This window comes from Syngnathus floridae, chromosome 2 (genome assembly GCF_059516105.1).
Source record: "Syngnathus floridae isolate MCC-2025c chromosome 2, RoL_Sflo_1.0, whole genome shotgun sequence".
Taxonomy (NCBI): domain Eukaryota; kingdom Metazoa; phylum Chordata; class Actinopteri; order Syngnathiformes; family Syngnathidae; genus Syngnathus; species Syngnathus floridae.
Window position 1 is genome coordinate 25,362,206 of NC_142414.1, and position 22,194 is coordinate 25,384,399.

General features: G+C 41.4%; 1 protein-coding gene and 4 non-coding genes across 5 annotated transcripts in view; all 5 read left to right on the top strand.

Annotated features, from left to right (window-relative positions):
• Window positions 1-899: 899 nt before the first annotated feature.
• The window catches only part of LOC148402770 (adenylate cyclase type 6-like), a 30,544-nt gene continuing 9,249 nt past the window's right edge, over window positions 900-22,194 (top strand). The window contains exons 1-4 of the mRNA XM_088397518.1: window positions 900-1,070; window positions 1,906-2,058; window positions 3,193-4,087; window positions 22,021-22,170. Of these exons, the coding sequence (XP_088253644.1) occupies window positions 3,194-4,087; window positions 22,021-22,170 (1,044 nt within the window). The 5' untranslated portion in view covers window positions 900-1,070; window positions 1,906-2,058; window position 3,193. The remainder of the gene's footprint in view (window positions 1,071-1,905; window positions 2,059-3,192; window positions 4,088-22,020; window positions 22,171-22,194) is intronic.
• On the top strand, window positions 20,679-20,750 carry trnaw-cca (transfer RNA tryptophan (anticodon CCA)). Its single transcript has one exon. It is a non-coding gene; the product is annotated as a tRNA-Trp (tRNA).
• On the top strand, window positions 20,942-21,013 carry trnaw-cca (transfer RNA tryptophan (anticodon CCA)). Its single transcript has one exon. It is a non-coding gene; the product is annotated as a tRNA-Trp (tRNA).
• On the top strand, window positions 21,233-21,304 carry trnaw-cca (transfer RNA tryptophan (anticodon CCA)). Its single transcript has one exon. It is a non-coding gene; the product is annotated as a tRNA-Trp (tRNA).
• On the top strand, window positions 21,505-21,576 carry trnaw-cca (transfer RNA tryptophan (anticodon CCA)). The gene has a single exon. It is a non-coding gene; the product is annotated as a tRNA-Trp (tRNA).

Genomic DNA, 22,194 nt, shown 5'->3' on the forward strand with positions numbered 1-22,194 from the left:
ACATGAATGAATGGAGGTTTGAAAGTTAAACAGAAAATGGCTTCTGTTTTGGGAACTGCAGCCAAGCATGGCGTGCACATGTCAGTCTGTCTGTCCCATTTAAAGCCTCTGAGGGCAGAGTCCTGCTGCTGGTGCATTATGGATGCGCGTCAGCTATTTTAAGGCACCGGCAGGGTAGATAGAGGGTGGGGTGTTGTTTTTTGAATGTTTGGGAGGGGGGGGTGAGAAAACACCTGGTTGGTGTTGAGTCCTTTCATATCTGATGACTGCAGACTTGAGATGAGATGTTAAACATTGAATATATAGTGAGACTGTTTTTACACTTAACACACAAGGAAAATATGATCGGTTTGCATTATCGTTATGACAAGGCCCACAGGAGACAAACTGAAGCAAACAATTTAATCTCCTTTGTTTTGAGGAACTTTTCTCGCTGCTGGACCGAGCGTGCCGCTCCTTGTTAAACCACTTTCAACAACCTTAAACACAATCCACACCCTTTGACTAAGAAGACTTTTTTAATTTGGAATTGAATTTTGCAATTGAAATTTTCTCCTTAAAAAGTAGAGCATTGCACCAAATTTAAAAGCATCACATAAAATTACGTGAAAAAACGATTTTGCTAGAAAAAGTAAATCACATTTTTGAAAACAAAATCGGCGTTAAAAAACATTTTGGGACATATAAAGCCATCTCTGGAGATCTACAATAATTGGAGTTAGTGTGAAGTTTGTGACCAATGGCGCCACTTGCTGGAAAAAACAACAGCAAAGCGTGAGTAAATAAATATATACGTATTGCAGATTATAACCACTAGGTGGTGCTATTGGCTGTCTGATAGAGAAGGGGGTGAGCGAGAGTCAGAGAGAGAGGGGGGGAGAGGGAGAGAGAGAGAAAGAGAGAGAGAGAGAGTAGAAGCAGCAGACTTCAGGTCGGAGCTCGTAGGCTCACATAGCCGCATCTGCATCCGGATCAGGCTCCAGCGTCGGCGGCTACGTAGAACCTGGAGTCTCGGGGGTGGACCTGGAGCTGCTCCGCTGCGGGTGTTGGAAGATCGACCCTCGCCAAAGGTACACTCCGTGCGTGTGTGAGAGAGAACCTTGCGCTCAAATGCGTCAAAGTGACACTGGCGGAGAAGTGCTGATTAAATTTGCACCGTTCCGCGGTGTTGGCCACTTGACATCTCAGTCCAAACATCCACCGCGCGTCCAGGTCTTTGCCCACACATCCCCGGCCGTGCATTAAGTTGCCCCGCGGAATGTTGGGCTCCGGGACTCGTGAGAGGGCAGCGTGCACGGGGGGGCTGCACGACGGCGTGCACTCGCGGGCGTGCTGCCTGCTGCATGTGAGTGAGTGAACACGGAGAGCTGTCGACCCAGCGTCCTGTTATGTAATAACTGGCCGCCACCATCGGTCTGCCTGTTCCACTTCGCCGTATATAGGAATAGCATGCTTGGTCCAATGGTTGCTCTCACGGATGGGAATATCTAGATCATAGTTTGCATGACAGCAGGAGCTACAGTGGGAATGAGGATCCGATCATGCTCCTGGTGGTCTGCCTCACGTGCACCTTCCAAGTTCCACATGGTTTGTCCTCCTTCATCCAGAACAGAGATTTGCTTATTAGGTTTGGAGGTCGGTGTCATTGAAGCTAGCTTACGTGAGTCATAAGATCTCATGGAAGCATGGACAATTGAATGTGGCTGGAGAGCTCTTGATCTCTGATTGGTGCCCACTCCAGAGGCCTTTGTTGTCAAATGGAGCACACTAATGACAGCAGCAGATTGTTGCGATAGATGGCAGGGACCGGTCGACTGGTGAGAACCGATATACAGGTAGTTTGAAGGTAGTCCAGGTCTGATCTTGATCTGCAGCTGATTTTGTGTTTGTTTTTTTTCCCCCCAGGAGACATGAAGGCCTACAGAGGTAACCGATCGTGTGCAGGGCTCATACATTAATACTTTGGGAGACTGCAGAAAGAACTAACTGAGCCCACAAGGTGCACCTGCTGGCATGAACTAGCCCAAAGAGGAGTCTTAAATCCAACAAACCACCCAGGTAAGTAGAAACGTGCACCTGTAAAATCTATTTTCTTTTTTTGCTTTTCTTATTAGACTCCTCCTACAAAGACATATAAAGTAATGCTTCCTGTAGTCTGTAAAAAAAAACATATCAATTAAAAATGCTGTTAAATTTAACGAGTTGGTGTAATAAATCTCACAATGAATTCATTTTATTCAATATTTAGGGCTCTATTTTTATAGAAAGGCGCATTTGCTAGGTGCTGAATTTGAAGGGGATTGTAGAAGCTGTTTTAATGGCAGGACTGAAGTCGACTGTGTTCACTCCCACAAGGGCGCAAACACCCTTTTCTACCCACGCGTGTCTACGTAAATAACAAAAGAAAACTCCAACCATGCACACAGTTAAGCCGTGCTTTGTGTTGGACTTGCGTTTGGTACAAAAATACGGTCACGCAAGGGGAAAATGAAATCAACCGATAACAAAATGTCAAAACATTACACACACGTAATCACAAGTGTCTCAATTAGCATACATCGGCTAATCGCTCAGTGGCTAGCTACCTAGCTAGCTAGTTTGGCAGTTTGTTGTCACTTTTTAAAAACATCCACACCAATCAACTACACCAAATGAAGTTCTTTTTGATAATATAAAGAAAATAAAAAGAGTGAAAGTACTATTAAGCCAATCGCTATGGGACAAAAACAGAGAGTAGCAACCTACCAATATAAAACCAGTCAAGTGTCTTAACAGAAGCAAAACTTGTGCTGCAGTTCTCAGTCTATCATGAAACCCAAACACCCTGGCCAAAAAAAAATATGCTCAGATTTCTCTTAGAATGAGACCGCACTAACGTCACACTGGATATTCTTCTTGTTGTCATTCCACGAAGGTCCTTTCATAAAATAAAACCCAAACAAACATCTTTTGATGCTAGCTGAAATGACGTCGAGTGAGCAGCGCTGACGGCTCATATGTTTGAAGTTGTTTGAACTTTGAGGCATATTTTCCTCCCCAAATTTGGTCAAACTTCCAACTGAGCAATTTCACTGCTGCACAGCGGACCCCCCCGATATTGCTATCGATAACTCTTCCCGAAAAAAATATGTACATGAGAAAGCTAATTCGAGACCCGTTTTGTGAACGTATGTCTTGTTTGTCCCTCGACAGGATGTCGTGGGCCAGAAGCTTCTTTGTGGGCAGAGTGGACGAACGGAAGACAGCGTGGGGAGAGCGCAATGGCAAAAAGAAGAGCGCCAAATCCTCGCTATGCACTTCTCGCTACATGAGCTGCCTCAGGGACCCCGAGGACCCGGAGCCCCGGAATACGGTCGGCCACCATTACCACACTCGAGCGGGGACTAGCGGAGGGAACTTGGGCCTGCACTGCGGATGGCAAGAGGACCACTACGGGAAAAGGATGGGCGAAGGAGTGGATTTGGGGTTGAAGGCAGTAGACTTGGGCTTTGAGGATGGCGAACCAAAGGGGAGGAAGGAGGATGACTTTGGGGAATCCACCGAAGGCCGGTGCAAGGCCTTGAGCGCCACCGACTGCTGGATGCGAGTATTGTGGGTTTTTCACTCAAAGAAGTTCCAGTCGGCTAAACTGGAGCGTCTGTACCAGCGCTACTTCTTCCGACTCAACCAGAGTTCTCTCACCATGCTGATGGGGGTCCTGGTGGTGGTGTGCGGGGTCATGCTAACCTTCCACTGCATCCAGCGGGCTCCGGACGTGGCCTACGTCACCGTCCTCTGCGTGGCCATGACACTTTTCCTGGCCGTGATGGTGGTGTGCAACCGCAACTGCTTCCACCAGGACTACATGTGGATTGTGAGCTACCTTGTGATCGGGGTGCTGATTGTGGTGCAGGTGTATGGGCTGCTGATGGTGAACCCCCGCAGTGCCTCGGAGGGCGTCTGGTGGACGGTCTTCTTCATCTACATCATCTACACACTGCTGCCTGTCCGAATGAGAGCCGCTGTACTTAGCGGTATCACGCTGTCAGTCATCCACACGCTGACGGCGTGGCAGCGAAATCGAGAGGACGCGTTCATCTCGGAATTGGTAAGTCGCAGTTTGATTGGTTTTAGCCTCATACACTCTCTGGCACGGATAAAACACGACTTATTTATTTGTGTGTGGAGTTTAAATGTTCTCGCTGTGCTTGTGTGTATTTTCTGAATGTGCTCCAGCCTAGACATAACACACACTAGCTAACCAATCAGCGGCTAGCTCGCTAGGTGGCAAATCCTAGCTAGCTAGCTAGCTCAACAGTCTTATGTCATCGCTAATATTTTCAAAACAGATTCCAATTAAGCATTTTACACAAAAGATAAAAAAAGAAAAAATTCTGAGTTTGAATCGGTCAAGAAATGCGAAAAGAGGGAGATATGTAAAATATCTCTTTGTTTGGGAATCCCGCTGTGAAAATGTCGGAATGTTGGGGGAACGTGTTAAATAGTTCCCATGATCTTCTAAATGAGCTCAGCGTTTTGAATAAGCCGGGAAATGCGAAATGGTAAATGCGTAGAGCATCTTTTTCAATTTTGAAAGGTTATCGAGAAATGTGTGGAATTTTGCTCACGTAGGAATTATTATCCTGAATTTTTTGAACTATTTGGAAGTTTGAATGGTTTGAAAAATGGCAACAATATCCAAAAAGTGGGGCAATATTGATAAAAAAATGTCTTCCATTTGCATTTTTATTTTTTTCCTTCAGTTGCTGTTGGCATGTGTGAGCACGAGATAGTCGGCAGGCCACCGCGGCGGCCCGCCGTCGTCAACGTACAATGGAGCACAATGTCGTTACTGTCCTCATATGGAGACGCCCTACTTTCCCTCCGCATCAATATAGGACAAACATTGTTCCAGCTCTTTCCGCGCTCTTGGCATGTCAAAAGTAGATCCTTCCCAAGCTCTCGTCAGTTTCTCCAATGAGATTTCGTTTTTTGCGCTATTTATATATCTTCGTTATACGCTATAGTGCTCTACAGATACAGACAAAAAAAATAACAATAACTGAGATGAAAAATCTGGATGGATTCCTAACATAAAAGCAGAATAAATGAAAAAGTTGATTTATGAAAAGCAGCTGTGAGCACTTTGAGATGTCACGATAGTTTGAGCAGATATCAGCTGCTTGACTTTATTTGTTTCCGGGTCTGGAAACAATTAATAAGCCCGTGGGCTCTTCAAATCTCAGAGGGAAGTCGGACTGCTTTGAATAGATTTAGCTGTGAGACTATTCCGAGCTTTATGGCTAGATTTGCAGCTTTCTAAAGCAGGTAGAGCAGTAGGGTTGATTTTTTTTTTTTTCTGTTCTGTAAAAACTTCATTCCAACTGTCCAATCTATTGAGAAGGAGCTTTTCTGTCTTGTTTGTCAGAAGGCAACTTTTTGGGTGAGCTTTGTGGAAGGTGACTTGGGTTGAGCGAGCTTTGCGGAGGCCTAATCGTGATTATGGAGCGCCTTTATTCTCATTGTGGAGCTACACTATATCGTGATCATGTCGCTCGGTGCCGTTCGGTCCGCAATCCCCCCCCAGCTTGAGACAAGGAGGCCATTGTAGTCAAATGAAACAGGCTGGGATGCTGAGGCCGTACAACCCATCACAAAGAACGCTAGATGAGTCCTTCTATCTGGGAAAAGATCGTGACGATTCCCCCCGATTAATCGATGGAATAATCGGTAGGATAATTGTCACCATCTTACAGACTCGTAGAAAATAAATGACTGTTCATATTTGTCTGTCGCGACAACGTTTGGGTCGAACTTGCCAAGTCAAATGCACCGCAGGTTATTGTTTTTTTTTTGTTTTTTTTTTACCGAGCATGGTGATGAAGCAACCCAGATGACTGCAGGGCCACTGGGAATGAGACAATGTTGACACAACTTCGCCGGTTGAGTGAGCTTCCAGTATGTGCGTGGAGAGCTGCAGACCAGACAGCCTGGCTACAGGCGCACATTTACACATTTGTCGGCTGCCTCGCCCGGCCGGGTCACATTCGCTGCCCCCCCTCTTCCCCCCCCGGGCCCCGATAACAGTATGTTCCACTTCAACATGCAAATCAATGATGGAACGTAAGCTTCGCACTGCCCAACAAGATTGTTGCTCTCTCACTCAAGCTTAAAATAGATGTGGGAGGAAGGATAGCAACATTGTTTGGGCTTGTTTATGACTTGGATGAACCGTATCCAACGTTTATACGCTTGAGTCGCTATAAATGGCAGTGGTGGGAAGTAATCAAGTACAAATCATTTGTTACTGTACTTAAGAAAGCTTATCGGGTAGTTTTAGTGTTTATTTTTTGAGACAACTTTTACCTTACGTTTATAAAAAAAAAAAATCTGCACTTTCTAATTTGTCGAATTAGGCTTACGTTTAGTGATCAAAAAAAAGTTAACTAGAGGGAGGGAGAGTCAAGTAAACCATTGATTAGTTACTTTAGGTCTTGGGGGGAAAAAGGGGACAGCAGTGACACAGAGAAATGTAAACTAGGGCAATAGATTAGGAGAAGCAAGAGTTAGCTTGTTTACCTGCTAGTTGATGAGAAGCTAAAGCCAAACTGCGGCATGGTTTTGACTTTCTCTACCTCTGCAACCTACAAATACAATCTGAAAAAAAACATAGTGTATTTTTAGTCCTTATCGTGACCTAATTTGACTTTTATTTTGTTTGCCAGTTCACAAAATCAGCGAAGTTGAAACAACGCTAGCTAGCGCTTAGCTTAAAATAAAAATAAACAGCATGAGTTATAAATTTCAGTCTGTACTTTTTTTTTTTTACTTTGACTCAAGTGTGAGAGTCGAATCAATATTTAAACAAACATCTATACAGAAACTGTTTCATATTTTGATATTTTTAATATTTAACATTTCGGCATGCCCAGTGGGACGGTGAATTTCCAGAATGGCGGAATCAATATCTGTCTTGTTCTCAGTTTCTTTAGCTGTTTTTTTTTATTTTTTTAACCCAAGTCTTTTCCTACATAAGTATCTGTAGCTCCACTTAAGCACCGAGTGCGAGTACTTTGGCCACCTCTGGCTTTTCTCACAGCAGCGGTATCTCATTGTAAGCTCAATTTCACCAGGTATCCGTCTGTCTGGCTCCAGGCTACTTGGACTTTTGTGAATACAGAGAGAGCCCATTCAGCCTGTCACGCTCTCCATATCACACACATAACCTCACACAAACTTTGTGGCCCCTAGCGTCACATGGCTAGGCTCCCTGATCTGGGAAAGTAGCATTCTCCTTCTGGGACTTCATCCTCCTCCCCAGCTTTCTCTTGTTTTTCCCTTATTTGTATTTTCCCTGTGGAGATGTCCATGCTGCACGTAGAGCTGAGAAGATGTGAGAGTGATGACGGTTGGGATAAAAGTGTTTTTTTTGTGAAAGACCTCCTCGATGGAGCATAGGGGGGGGATGATGGGTGTAATGAGGGTGACACGGATGGAGGGTATGAATAGTGTGGGGATGACTCACCGGACTTCATAAGAGCTGCCTGTCTTTTCTGGCCTTTTTTTTTTTTTTTTTTTTTTAAAGAATCCTTTCTCAAAAGATCCATCTCAAACGAAGCGACCTTTTATTTCCCAGAGAGCTGACACTGAGCTCTCCACACTCACGGCCACTTTCATGTCTCATTACTCGACTCTGAGGGGGTTCGACGGACAGATGAAGATAAAGCGACTCTGGCAGCCAAGGAAGTTCACGTTGGAGGACAGACATTCTGAGGAGATTACCGAGTGTTGTCCTATCGTGAATTTGTAACCGCTACAAACTGGAAAGACATCAACTTTGGGAATCCGCGGCTAATATTCACATGCGCTAGCTAGCAATGATAGCATTTTCACTCACTGTGTACATGTAGTGCGTGAACAAGTGACTCCTCACTGCCACTAAGCTAGTATTGACAGTAAACAAAAATATTTTGAACATTAATTTACTTTTGTACTGAATCCATGCCTTTGTTACATCTCATCTAGACTACTATACAGTGATCCCTCGCTACTTCGCGTTTCGTTTATCGCGGCTTCGCTACATCGCGGATTTTTTTTTTCCTAAATTAAAAAAACATTTAAAAGTCAAAATAAAACATCTAAATTGAGGAAACGTGTGTCTAACCTTTAGGACCATGTAGTATTGCTCCAAATGTTCGTTTACATCCTTTAGAAGTCTGATTTCGCGCGCTAGCATGATCACGAATTAGCATCTTTCCGCTAACTCATTACTTGCTGTTGGTGACCGTACTTCTTGGATTTCACTTGGTTTTTGGAACCAAATATCCGCGATAAACGAGGGATTACTGTATATTATTAACCCAAAGTATCCTATCAAGGGTTAGAGATTTATTGTCTAAGCAGTTTACACACATGCGGGACCGATCATTTGAGCCTCTTCCTCCTTCAAAGTCAACAACGGCCAAAAGCCCGTGACAGGGGCTTGTAATATATAAACATACATGGTGTAAACCAGATTAGTCTGGTTTACAACAGCCCACCTGTCTCTCTTTTGTTCTCAGGCACCAGACACACTTACATGGGAGACATACATGTTCTGTTTTGAAATAGTATATGTATTTCCGTAACATACATATGAGCAGCTGTAGCCTTAACGTTCCCTTAGATGTCTTCAAAGGGATGATGTGATTTATAAAAGCATTGTTTGGGTTCTAACATAACCAGACGCTTGGGAAAAAAAAGTCATGTGGATTTACATTCAAGCAAACATATGATATTCTTTGGCCTGCGGCGGGGATAATTTTGGCTCTCAAATCCCAAACTGGCTGGTCCTTAGAGGGATCTCTTGACGGACGCTTTAGGAGGGCAGTACGGTATCAAAAGTACATCAGGCTGTTTGTTACTGTGTGTTGTTACAGCACGGGAGGAAAAACCTGTTCCTACTCTAGATTGTTGTTGGGTCAGACGGATGCGGGACTGATGGAAACTTACTGATCACTACGCTTAACGAGAAGATAGCCATTGATGAAATGTCACAGATTTGTCATTCATTTAAAGCGGTATTACATAAGAAAAACTTGACTGGCCACTGTAACCATTTATGCAATTAGTGTATTTGGCACACACTCGGGCAATGGTGAAATATGGACTGCTGATGTAATCTTTTTTTTTTTTTAATCTAGATCAGGGCTTCGAGGTCAGCTGGCCACACCCAAGGACACATTCTGTTGCCGAGTAATGGCAACACACTGTGATAGGGGTTCGTTCATGCGAGCTCATTTCTTTTTTTGTGAACGTCTAAGATTTTTTTGATACTGTTAAAAAGATGAGATGATCAGATTTCAAGTTAGAAAATGAAAGTGTTTCACTTAGATCTCAATGCTAAGCACAAAGTCCACATGAGATCGTTCCAGAGTTCACACCTTTATTGGCACTACTCACACAAACACTTTAATGACGAATGACAAAGTACGAGGTCGTATAAAAATCTTACTCATGTTTAGAATTCTGAAGTATGAAATTAAAGGTGGGGTTACAATTTCGTTGGGAAATAAAAAGATGTTTGTTATAGTTCTTAAATTGTCAACACTGGCCCCATTTTGCATCTCTAATTAAAAAAAAACAAATTCTGCACCGATGGAAAAACGAATAATTGAAGAATAAATTTTAGTGTTACAGTACACACAATTACAAATAAGTTTGGTAGCACCTGAGGGTTGCTTATCTATACTAATACTATCTTGGTTTTGCTAGTGCTGCTATTTTATTGAAGCTCGATAAGCCTTCTCTCTGACTAGTTATGATGGCGACACACTTTCATCATCGCATGCCATTATGAAGGGTCATGTTTGAGAACAGTCATGACTTTGGTCAGAGACACACACAGGGATTAGTCGAGTGGGGATACGTTCAAATGATGCTAGCAGTGTTAGCATTGGCTAACTTTTAGGCACTATTGTCACATAAAACCTCAAAACAAACATCAAAATTGAAGCATATGTATATAAATCCATATATTTGGACACGCCTGCTGAAGTGGCTAAATATTGGTTCATATATAAGGCGCACCGGATTATAAGGCGTACTGTTGAGAAAATTGGAGGTTTTTAGGTGCGCCTTATAGTGCGGAAAATACGGTACTTCTACTTAAGTCCAGACTACTTTTTCCACCTCTGATGTTCTGCTACCACCGTAGAAGAACAACCATAAGAACAGTTTGAAATCAGTTATGAATAATATATTGCTCTTAAAACATCGCCAACGAGAAGGAAAATAATAGCCTGGCCTAATAATAGCCGGGTGACTGCAATGCTCGTGGTTTACTAACAACTTGGCTCTGTGTGAAAGTAAATACGTCGAAGCTGAAGTGCCATGGCTGATGGCCAACCACCCAGCACAAATATATTTGGAATCCATTAGTGGCGTTAAATGTTGATCAGCATGGAATGCAAGCTCAGGCTTTTATAGCCTTGTTTCTCCATGAAGGTGAATAGTTGTGTGTCAGAGTTCAGCGTCAACACAAGACAACGGTTACGCTTATCCGTCCTGTGACCCCTCCGCCCATTATCTGTTGCATAGTTAAACAGGCAACAGCAAGTGTAATGGCGAGAGAATGCGCCGACGAGACCGTGTTGTAATTGACAAACATGATTGCCATCGCTGCGCAAACACGGAACAATGTCCTGCTGTTCAAATGCCACGCACGCACACACACAAAGCCAGTAAAGTACATCCATCCACAGTATATATATATATATATATATATATATATATATATATATATATATATATATATATATATATATATATATATATATATATATATATATATATATATATATTTATTTATTTATTTATTTATATATATATTTATTTATATTATATATTATATTTATTTTTATTATATATCTATCTATCTTTATTTCAAACATATTTAAAATTACATATTTAAAAGTATATATGTAATTTATGTTGACATGTTATGTTGTGTGTGTGTGTATATATATATATATATATATATATATTCCGCTTTCAAGAGCTCGACAGGATCATTTTTTTCAGATTATTCAAATTATTTTCTGTATGAAAATTAAATTTGGTGTTCAAAACACTTTTTTCAAACTTGAGTTGAGTTGACAGGGGGGTCGTCTTATAATCAGGGTTGTCTTATATTCGGGCCAATACGGTATTTACACTTATATACAGAGAGAGAGAGAGAGAGAACGAGACGGAGAGAGGAGTGAGTGAGCACTTTGGCCACCTTTGAACAAATCGCTTACCTCGTTACCACAACACCCCTTTATAACAACCCTAAAGCAAAAGGCTTGACAGCACATTCTCATATTGTCTGTGACTGAACATGAGTCATTTCGTCCACATTAACGAGGCCTCCCCCCCGTCTCATGATTCATCTGAAGAAGTCACAGGATCCTCTCTCTCAAGTGCAGAAACCTCACAAAGAATCACGTTGCCTTATCAATTATGCCCACTCACTTGTTGCAATAGCAAAGTAACACAAGACCATTTGGGAGAAAAAAAAAACGGATGTAGAGTACACCAAAAACAATTCATGTGATTAAATGTTTTTGTTGAAACATTGGGAAAAGCACTAAAATGCAGCTACGTCACTTTCAAAACAAGGGCGGTCATTTTATCTTTTATTAGATTATGCTTGCAAAATATTCAATTGGCCTGATTTTCTATTACTTGTTTTCTCCAACAGATTTGGAGATCTGCATGTGATCTACTAAGATTATCCTTTTCTAAAATCCCAATTTACTGGTATTGAATTGTGATTTCACTCACTCACGCATGCAGGGCAGTACCTCAATAATATTATAATTCCAAGTTTGTTGATCATTGTGAAAAAAAAGCTCAAAACTTTTAACTATTTTGTTATAAATGTATATTTATAATTATGATATACAGTAATCCCTCGTTTATCACTGATATTTGGTTCCAAAAACCACCCGCAAAAAGTGAAATCCGGGAATTACGGTCACCAACAAGAAGTACTGGGCAGGCTAACGAGTTAGCGGAAAGATGCTAATTCGCGATCATGCTAACACGCGAAATCAAACTTCTAAAGGAATGTAAATGAACATTTGGAGCAATACTACATTGTCCTAAAGGTTAGACACATGTTTCCTCAATTTAGAAGTTTTATTTTGACTTTTAAATGTTTTTTTGATTTGGAAAAAAAAATCCACGATGTAGTGAAGCCGCAATAAACATAACGCAAAGTTGCGAGGGATCATTGTATATTCAAAATGGCATTTTTGTCATCGTCATAATGTTTTGTTTGATTGAACTCATATTTGTGGGAATTGGTTGTATCCACCACTCCTGTGTAACATTACATTTGAAACTCGGCACCGTGCACTCGGAAATCCGTTCCGGAAGACGCCAGCACTAAATCCTTCATGGCACTGAAATGCTACAGACTCAAGGAAACGCAGAAATAAAAGAAGTTTTGTCAAAGCATGCATGACTCCTTCTTGTGATCGGCTTCAAGTCAGCCCCTCGGTCATTCACAAGCTCCGGAATTGCAAATGCATCCCTTTGATTATTATTGCTCCTCCGGAATGAAAATGACAAATGATATTTACTACTTGGAAATGTTACCATCCATGTTATCGGGATTCATGAAGGTTGTTTTTGGAGCATGTTCGTCTGAGCCCAAGCGCTCACGTGTTGTTCTGGTCACGGTATTGATTTGTATGCTTTGGACAGAGGTAAGAGTAAATATTGTGTATGATCAGAGGCGGGGACCGGAGTTGGAAAGTGAGTTGCTGCTGTTATCTGATGCTAGTGAAACTTAACTCTTGTGTTGTTATTCAGAGCTCCTCTCTCTGCCCATGTGCTCTCATTTAATGTAATTGAATCGTCCTATTTTTATGAGCCCTGTATACTTGTTGTCCGAGGGACTAAATGCACTCCAGTGTGCCTTCCGGTAAAATGCTGGCCCTGGTTTCGTATTGTAGATTGTGCTTAAAAGGAGATGGAATTTCTTGACGTTTATCTCATAGTTTCATATTAAATGGTCTGGACTGTGTCACATAGTTGGGATGAGTGAGTAAGGACAGCAGAGAACTTAATGTTGGTTCTTTGGGTAAGTTACGATCCGGTCATCAATCCATCTGTTTGTTTCTGCTTATCCAGGGTTGGGTTGTGGGAGCATTAGCTTTGGCTGGGAACTTTCATTAACTTGAATAGTATTCATACCGAGGACAGACAAAAAAATGTTATCTCATATTTAAAATAGAAGCAGTAAATTCAGTGATCCCTCGCTACTTCGCGTTTCATTTATCGCGGCTTCACTACATCGTGGATTTTTGTCCCCAAATTAAAAAAATATTTAAAAATCAAAATAAAACTTCTAAATTGAGAAAACATGTGTCTAACCTTTAGGACAATGTAGTATTGCTCCAAATGTTCCTTTACATTCCTTTAGAAGTCCGTTTTCACGTGTTAGCACGAGCGCGAATTAGCATCTTTCCGCTAACTCGTTAGCCTGCCCCGTATTTCGCGTATTTCACTTATCGCAGGTGGTTTTTGGAACCAATTATCCGCGATAAACGAGGGATTACTGTCAAAATTTGTTATCAAAAGTGGGGAGTAAAAATAAAGTCCTTAGAAAAATAAATATTCCAAAAATGTACAGACCCCTAAAATGTCAACTTTACTCCAGTAACCAAATGTGCAAGCGGAAATGAAGGGTGAGTGGGGTGGTGTGTGGGTGGGCTGGGAGCCAATTTGTAGGATGGCTGCTTTGTTGCGGACGAGGAGTGCACCCCCCTTAATGCTATAAAACGTTGATTTTTTTTTTTTCTGTGTCTAGCCAAATCTTAGCACTGGGACAAATGCATACTTGTGCATTCCCCATCAGATTTATGTCATCTACTGACATGTACATGTTGTAGCACTTGTGGTATGTGTCCCATGACAATACAAAAATTCCTCCATAGCAATCCATCCATGAATGATCTCCAAATTGCCTATATCATAAAAAACGTTTTGTTTAAAAGTAACTTTTTTTTTCGCGGGCCGCATTGTAGTCATAGCTTCTTTCGGAGGGCCATAATGACTGTCAACCCAAAGAAATGTATGAGCACCTCATGTTATATACAGTAAAAGCTACAAAACAAACTCACAAATAACTCGTTTTCAAATCAGATGAGTAAAATCTGGTCAAATATGAAAAAAAAAGATATTATTCAAAGTGAAGACAATTTGCAATTCTAGTAATGACACACGAATTTGATGCACAATTTGTCTTCACTGGCCACATAAAATGATGTGGCGGGCCGTATCTAGCCCCCGGGCCTTGAGTTTGACACCTGTGAACTAAAACAAAAAAGTGGATAATGGATGGGAGATTAAAACAAATCAACCATTAATATAAAATGTGAAAACTTTTTTCATACACCGACTCTATATAAAATAAAACATGACACCTCTTACCCTATAACACGCTACATATAACATTTTATATAGTAGCTAACACGATGCTAACATTTAGCGTAGCATGCTACATATAACACCATTTCCCATTCAATGACAAGCTACATAAAACACCCGCCTTACCATTTAACATGTTACATAAGTAACACTTACCACGACAGTACACGTTATCTTTTGATCGCAAGTGACAAGTATATGGCTAGTTTGCTTGCGTGAGAAGCTAACTCGACATGCTCCCTCTTGTCAAACATCCCAAACAAACACTGAGCACAAGATCCAAATAAAAGTTCTTTGTTCGCCAAAATCCGGTCACTGACTTCACTCTAACTTCCTGTGGATTATCTTCTCTTACCACGATGGGCCTTTCAGTGTCACAAAAAGTCAAGGGAAAAGGCAAGAGGCACATGGTGAGTGAATTCTTTGTTGCTGGCTCAAATGAGGTCAACTGAGGTCAAGGCGTGAAATGATGACGTTGTATTTGGTGTTCCAAATCCAAAACAATTTGAACCAATTTGTCAGCAACATTTTGACAAGTTTTGGAGTTGCTCAGTATCAAATTTTGTATTTGTGGAATGAATTCATCAAAAAAAAAAATGTGTTGATACCAATGAATTTGCTTAAAGCAAAAAATACAATATCTTCTTGAATAGTGGACTTTCCATTTATTGTCCTATCTTGATTGCATTACATCCAAGCCGCTGGCAGTTAAGCGGAATTTCCCAAACATAAAATTGCCCCGCAGGATTTTTACACCATACGATGTTTGTGTGGGAAAAAAATATCAAACAGAAGGACCGTTGTCCAAAGTTTTAGAAAATGGCTGGCATTCAATGAGTTAAATCCCCAAATTATACTATACTATAAAATAAAGCTCAAACAGTACTAAAATAAAGTCAAATAAATTTGGGTACAGACAAACCACACTACACCACAGCTGATGACCAGCATGGAGGGAAAGCATGCTAAGCTAAAATGGCGGTTACAGTTTATTTTAACCTGCAATTTTACAGTTCCTGGAAATGTTCTCCTGTTTCCCGCAGAAAGTACAGTCGAAGCTTTAACTCCTCTTTTTTTTACACTTTACAGGTCGAAATAATTCTTTCCGATTCTTTAATCATCTCAACTTGGGTTCATTGTGTTTGTTAGCGTTCATTGATGATGTACAGATGTGGTCCGTACGGAATTGGCCTCAGCCTTTGTGGCCCACTCGGTCGTCTGAGGCTAATTTTAGTTTGGCCGGAGCTGAGCTTCCAGATGAGGCACGCCCACCCCTCAACCACTTTTATGCTTTTCTTGTGTTCACAATTACATATTATGAGCCGCCCTGCAAATAATCGGCTTCAGACTAGCGTGTTGCCGCTCTATTTTTACCAAAACGGCATCGTCACGTTATCGGGGACACTTGTTTTGGGAAAACAACCCTCCTTTTTTTAAAATACCGCTGGGGATGTTTGTAATAAATATATTTTATTAGAAACAGGCAGGAACACCCTCAAGAAGACAGAAAAATGAAACCGATGCTCCCATGAACGACCCTACTAGGAGCAAATTAGGTTTCAGGCAAGTTTCTTGGAATGTCCGTGTTTATTTTTATTATTTTTCAGACAAACTGATGATGTTTTGGCAGCCCCAACATGGCTTATTGGTGGAAATATATTTACGAGTCCCCAGCATAACCCCATAACTCACTCCTGGGGAATTCTTACAAACAAGCCCCAATCAGAAGATATCCTAGACACACTAACAAAGCTAAATTGTGAAGCCATCTTGCCTTTGTATGTATATTTTTTCTTGAGATATTTTTTAAATAACCACTTAATATATGAAACGCACACTAATTTAATCTAATGTTTCCCTAATGGAACTCCGATGTTGGCAAACAATGTCCTCCCACTCTTCAGGTGCAGCCTGATGAATCCAAACTGGACCAGGACTTTATTTGATGGGCCCCATGTGGTTGTTATCATGTTTAGCTTGGCCTTTATCATCACAAGAGTTAATAATCAATTTTGTTGCTGCACCACCACCGGGAGCTACTCACAGACACTTTCCTCAAGAGTCTTTGGCAAACACACTTTATGATAAACTAAATATTTGTGTTGCGTATTTACACTCGGCGGGCTCTTAATTAGGTCCTCAATCTCAGCAGACTCACGCAAGACATTATTTGAACGATCTATTTCTTTTAACGGCAGTCTTATTGCGGTTATAGTTTTGCGGTAATATACAACTGTCGCTCTAAATTTTGTTTAATTGTTTAGCTAAATGAGAGGAGCAAATGTCATTTGAAAAAAAAAACATCTTAATACTTCTCAAAAGTGAGCATTATCGTCGCCTAAGCAGAAGTTGTATTAGTCCTTATAGTATGCATGTGTCCCTAATAAAGTGACCAGTAAGTCAAGCAATCAAATACATGGAAGGTGTTACAGATTATTATTGTTATTGGGTGAATTTTTTTTATGTTTCTAAGTAAAAGAGAATGCTCTCTGTTGTCAATGGCCATGCAAACATTTACCGTATTTTCCGGACTATAAGGCGCACCTAAAAACCTAAAATTTTCTCAAAAGCCTTATAGACCGGTGGGCCTTATATATGGATCAAATTCCTAAATTCAAACTGGCCCGAAGCATTGTGTCATGAAATGAATCATAAGTGGCCCGCTGAAGACTATGAATCACGAATCAAAAATATGGATCATTATTTTGTGATTATAAAGTTATTTGTTGCGTCTGAAGTTGAAATAAAAAAGATAAAATGGAGAATGATTTGGATTAAAAATCTGACATGATGCATTAATGGTGCGCCTTATAGTCTGGTGCGCCTTATATAAGGACACAGTTTTAAAATGGGCCATTCATTGAAGGTGCGCCTTATAGTCCGATGCGCCTTAGAGTCCGGAAAATACCGTATTTATCCCCGGGTTTGGATTTGAATAGGACATCCACATCGTGATTGAGGATAAGCGGTACAGAGAATGAATGGATGGATAATTTGAAGCTTCTCAATGAGTCTGTCTCATGGAAACACCTTTTAGCCATGAAACAGTTTTTCCCAATGCTTTGTTTGATCCCCGCCTGCAGGAGATGCAAAGGATTTCTCGTGTTTGCCAAGCCCAACTCGACTGTTTCTCCTTCATTTATTCTTCAAAAATGCTTCGCAGCACCTTAGCAGTAGACGCACCTTATAAGCCAATGTTTGGAAAGAAGTTGAGCCAATAATCTGAGGGCAGAGGAACGCTTTGGAGATTCTCCAGTCCAAATGTGAGTTGAGATAACAAGTCTTCAATGAAGCTTCGTTTACTGCGGGGGATTCGTTCCAGACCCAGCCGGGAAAATCCTCGATATCGACAGACCATATCATTTTTTTAAAAATAGATTTTTATTTTTGTTTAAACGGATGGATGGATGAACGGACGGGCGGGCTTTAACCTCGATATAGACAGACCATATCATTTTTAAAAAATAGATTTTTAATTTTATTCAAACAGCCGGACGTCCTCTTTTCTATGTTGTCTTCATCCATGCCGGTTGTTTAGGAAGTACAAGTGGCCGTTTGTTTCACGTAGGCTAGCTAACCTCGTTAGCGCACTCCCACTGTTCCGAGCCATCTGTTAGGGATCAATATGATCAGGTTAGGTTGGACAGGCCTGGCTCTCTCAATGAATTATAAACACCACCGGCCAAGTCCTAATTGAGTGACTATGCTATGTAAATTCAATACAGCACTTAATAACCGCTTAGCTAGTTGTGTAAACACATCCATTTTGTTTCTGACCTGACGGTCAGGGTTCGAAAATTATGAGAAGTGACCTGAATCCACAAAATACTGCGGACTTGGCTCGGATGTGGCAGGAAACAGCTTTTCCAGCTTCTTTTCAAACATCACAAAGAGATGGACTCCAAATATTTTAAATGCAATCATCTGTTCACAAAAAGCTGCTTGTGTCCTAACAAGCCAATTTCAATGGAACAACTAACAACAACAAACATCCCTTTGTGTGTATTTTAATTCAGTTCAAGTCAGTTTAATTCTATCTCGAGGGCACTAATTGACCATTTTTATGGAGCCGTTCAAAAAATGTTGTTAATAATCCCTCGTCTGCGTTCCGCCATGCTGTCAATGCCTACCACCGCGGAAAAATTCCTGTCTAATACCGTATTGGCCCGAATATAAGACGACTCTTATTATAAGACGGCCCCCTCTTTTTCAAGACTCAAGTTTGAAAAAAGACTTTTTGAACACCAAATTTATTTTTTATACAGAAAATAATGACAGTACATCTGAAACAAATGATTATAACAATATATTTGAGAGAAAAAGTTCTTTTGCCTCATTCAAATCATGCAAAAACTCAATTTTCTGTTATCTCTTCTCTTATTTTCTTTTCTTTCTTACCGCAATTTTTTATTTTTCTTCTTCATTCTACCGCTATTTTTATTTTTCTTCTCCATGACAGGGATTCGTTTTGATTCGCGTTAAGTTCAGCATTCGCTTTAAAGCTATCTAGCGCAATCTAGCGCATGGGTGTAATGTCTAGACCCCGAATGTAAGACGACCCCCACTTTTTTAGTCTTATTTCATTGCAAAAAAAAGTCTTATATTCGGGCCAATACGGTAGTTATCTGCAAACCCAATTTAGACGAAGAAAAATTTTTAAAAAAAGCAAGGAGGCACAGTCAGCACGGAGAATACAAACGTCCGTCACAGTAAGCGAGTTCAACTCAGGAGAGAGAGAATCATCGAAACGTTCATGTTGTTGCTCCCTTGTGTTTATTTGACTCCTTAGGTTTGGTTAGGCTTTGGAGTAAACAATGGAATTAGCCAGACGTCCGTTTTCTCGTCATGAAAGCTGTCACATGCTTTCGCTCTTGTTGTGGCAACATGTGGCCACCAATGTGTGTGTGTGTGTGTCGACAGTGTAAATATTCTCCCATAAGTGCTTCCCAAGTTTTCTTTTCACAGCTTCGTGCTTAAAGGTTTAACATCCATCTGGAGTCAATTTTATCGGCATTTATTTCAAGGCTGAATGTGCGTGTGTGTGAATCGTACCCTGAATCTCCTCCATCTGCTGTCATAAAAGTAAACGCACGCACGCTGGCGCCCACACACAAACATACACTCACACACACACAAACAACATGGCCGCCAATTATGAGGCTGTTTTAATCTTGAAACTAATAAACTTGATTTGACTTGGGACTTTTTGGAGATGTTGCTTGAGACTTTTCGAAACATGTGTAACTTGATCTCCATCTCTGTAGACTCAATATTAGACATAGTTGGAAATGCATATTGGTCCAGCTGTCATATAAATTATTATCATGAAAACTTGTACTTGTTTGTGCATAAATGTTAAAACACTTATAAGAAGAACTCAGAAGGTCATTATTCAGCCCCATTTTGACTCGGTGATTCCGAAAAAACACTTCATAGTGATATTGACCCTATTAAGACCGATTGAAATTTGACCTTTTCTCATTATTCATGATATGATCTTCAGAGGAAACGCTCTGTGCTGAGGTCAGGGGTCAAGTGACTTTCCCAGGCTGAAGTGCGTTTCTGAGCATGGAGGGGGGGGACACACTGTGTGTTTGTGTATTTGAGAGGGGAAGTCCACAGTTTGAGGCTTCGTTTCTAATGTTCAGGCGAAGCTGCGGTGATCGATGATTCGTCCGAGTCACGTAAAAAGTTGTGGTGATTGAATGAAATCGCACGCTTGTGTATTCATTCACGCGGACGTTGTCAGTTCCTACAAGAACTGACAAACAGATGGATGCTATCAAACACACACACACACACACACACACACACTCAATCACGCACAGCATAGAAGAGGAATGCTTTTAAGGTTGATGACCCCAGAAGGCTAACGCGATGTTCAATCCATTTTAACTGCTGCCATAGATAATACTGTTGGTCACACACACACACACACACACACACACGCACATGGCCTCGGCAATGCACCAAAAACTGCTCTGCTGTAACAGCTCATTGCTCATTTGATCACTTGACAGTCATTTGCTGTGGCACCACACAAAAGTCAAGCTCACCCCAATTTCCCAGGATTACATGTAGCTCCAGTGTGCGTTCATACTAGAATGAGTGTGCAAGTATAGCGAAGAAGCACATTGAAGTTTTTCAAATTGAACTTTTACTTATCAGGCTGAATTGCTGAGATTTTCCTGGAATTTTTTATATTGTTTCCAGAGGCATTTTTGTTGTTTCGGAAGAGAGGCCTTGTGGCGCAACGGTAGCGCGTCTGACTCCAGATCAGAAGGTTGTGTGTTCAAATCCCACCGGGGTCATGCCTTTTAAAAAGAGCGACTTGTCGACTTTGTCTCCCAGCTGAGAGGTCGGAGGGTTGATCCCCAGCCCTTATGACCACGTCCAAGTGTCCTTGAGCAAAACAACTAAATCCCATTTTTTTCCCCTGGACAGAACCTCCGCACATAAATTGAAGCCGTATCCATGCGTCCACTAATTCTGCAAGTATATCGACCATGTGGCGCAACGGTAGCGCGTCTGACTCCAGATCAGAAGGTTGCGTGTTCAAATCACGTCGTGGTCATGATCTTTAAAGATGGAGACTGTGTGGGCTGCTTGTCCCATCCATTTTTTTCCACTCCTTATCTGGAGCCAGTTTGCGCAGTCAGCATCTTCAACAGGGAAGCCTAAAGGAGCGATGCTAATTAGATGCCTGATCCATCTCATTTGGCTCCTTTCAATACGGAAGAGCAGCAGCTCAAGACCCTCTTGGATGGTAGATGACAGCCAAGTAAAGCACGCTGATCTCGTGGCGCAACGGTAGCGCGTCTGACTCCAGATCAGAAGGTTGCGTGTTCAAATCACGTCGGGGTCACTAATTTTAAAAATGAGCGCTGTGTGGATACATTTGAGAGTTGTTGTCTCCCAATACAGAGGTCAGAGGTTTGGTTCCCAGCCATTGTGACCACGTCCAAGTTTCCTCGAGCAAAACATAGAAACCTTAGTTGCTTCTCCAGTCAGTTTTTGTTCCCTAGGTACAGGCATCGAAGCCTGCACCTCGATAAACCCCGGACAGATCTCATGGCGCAATGGTAGCGCATCTGACTCCAGATCAGAAGGTTGCGTGTTCAAATCACGTTGGGATCAGAGTTTTTAAAAATGAGGATTGTGTAAATCAATGGAAGAATGGTTATCTCCCAACCTGTCAAGGTTTTAATAGCAAATATTGAAAAGCGCTTGACAAGGTCCTCGGAAATAGCCAATCATTTATTGGCGCCAAACTCCAGTCCTCGTGGGTCGCATTTCTGCATGTTTTCCAAGTTTCCATCATTAAACACACCTGATTCAAATGAGCCGTTCATCCTCATGTTCTGCAGGAGCCTGATCATGAACATGTTCACTTGACGATGAAGGTTATTTGTCTCTATATGTGCCCTACGACCAGTTCAGGGTATAGTTTGCCTGATGTCTTCTGAGATAGGAACTTCAAGTCTCACATCCAATGTTTGACCAGTATTTCAGTTCAGCCTCATATTTTAGCAAAGTTGATAAATCATGTATTGATCACACCCGATAATGACATGTTTACAGATAAGTGCCAACATTGTCATCTTCCTGTGCACCAACATGATCGGGATCTGCACCCACTACCCCGCTGAAGTCTCCCAGAGACAAGCCTTCCAAGAAACCCGAGGATACATCCAGGCCAGAATTCACCTGCAGAGAGAAAACCAGCAGCAGGTACAAAAGAGCAACACGTGCCAT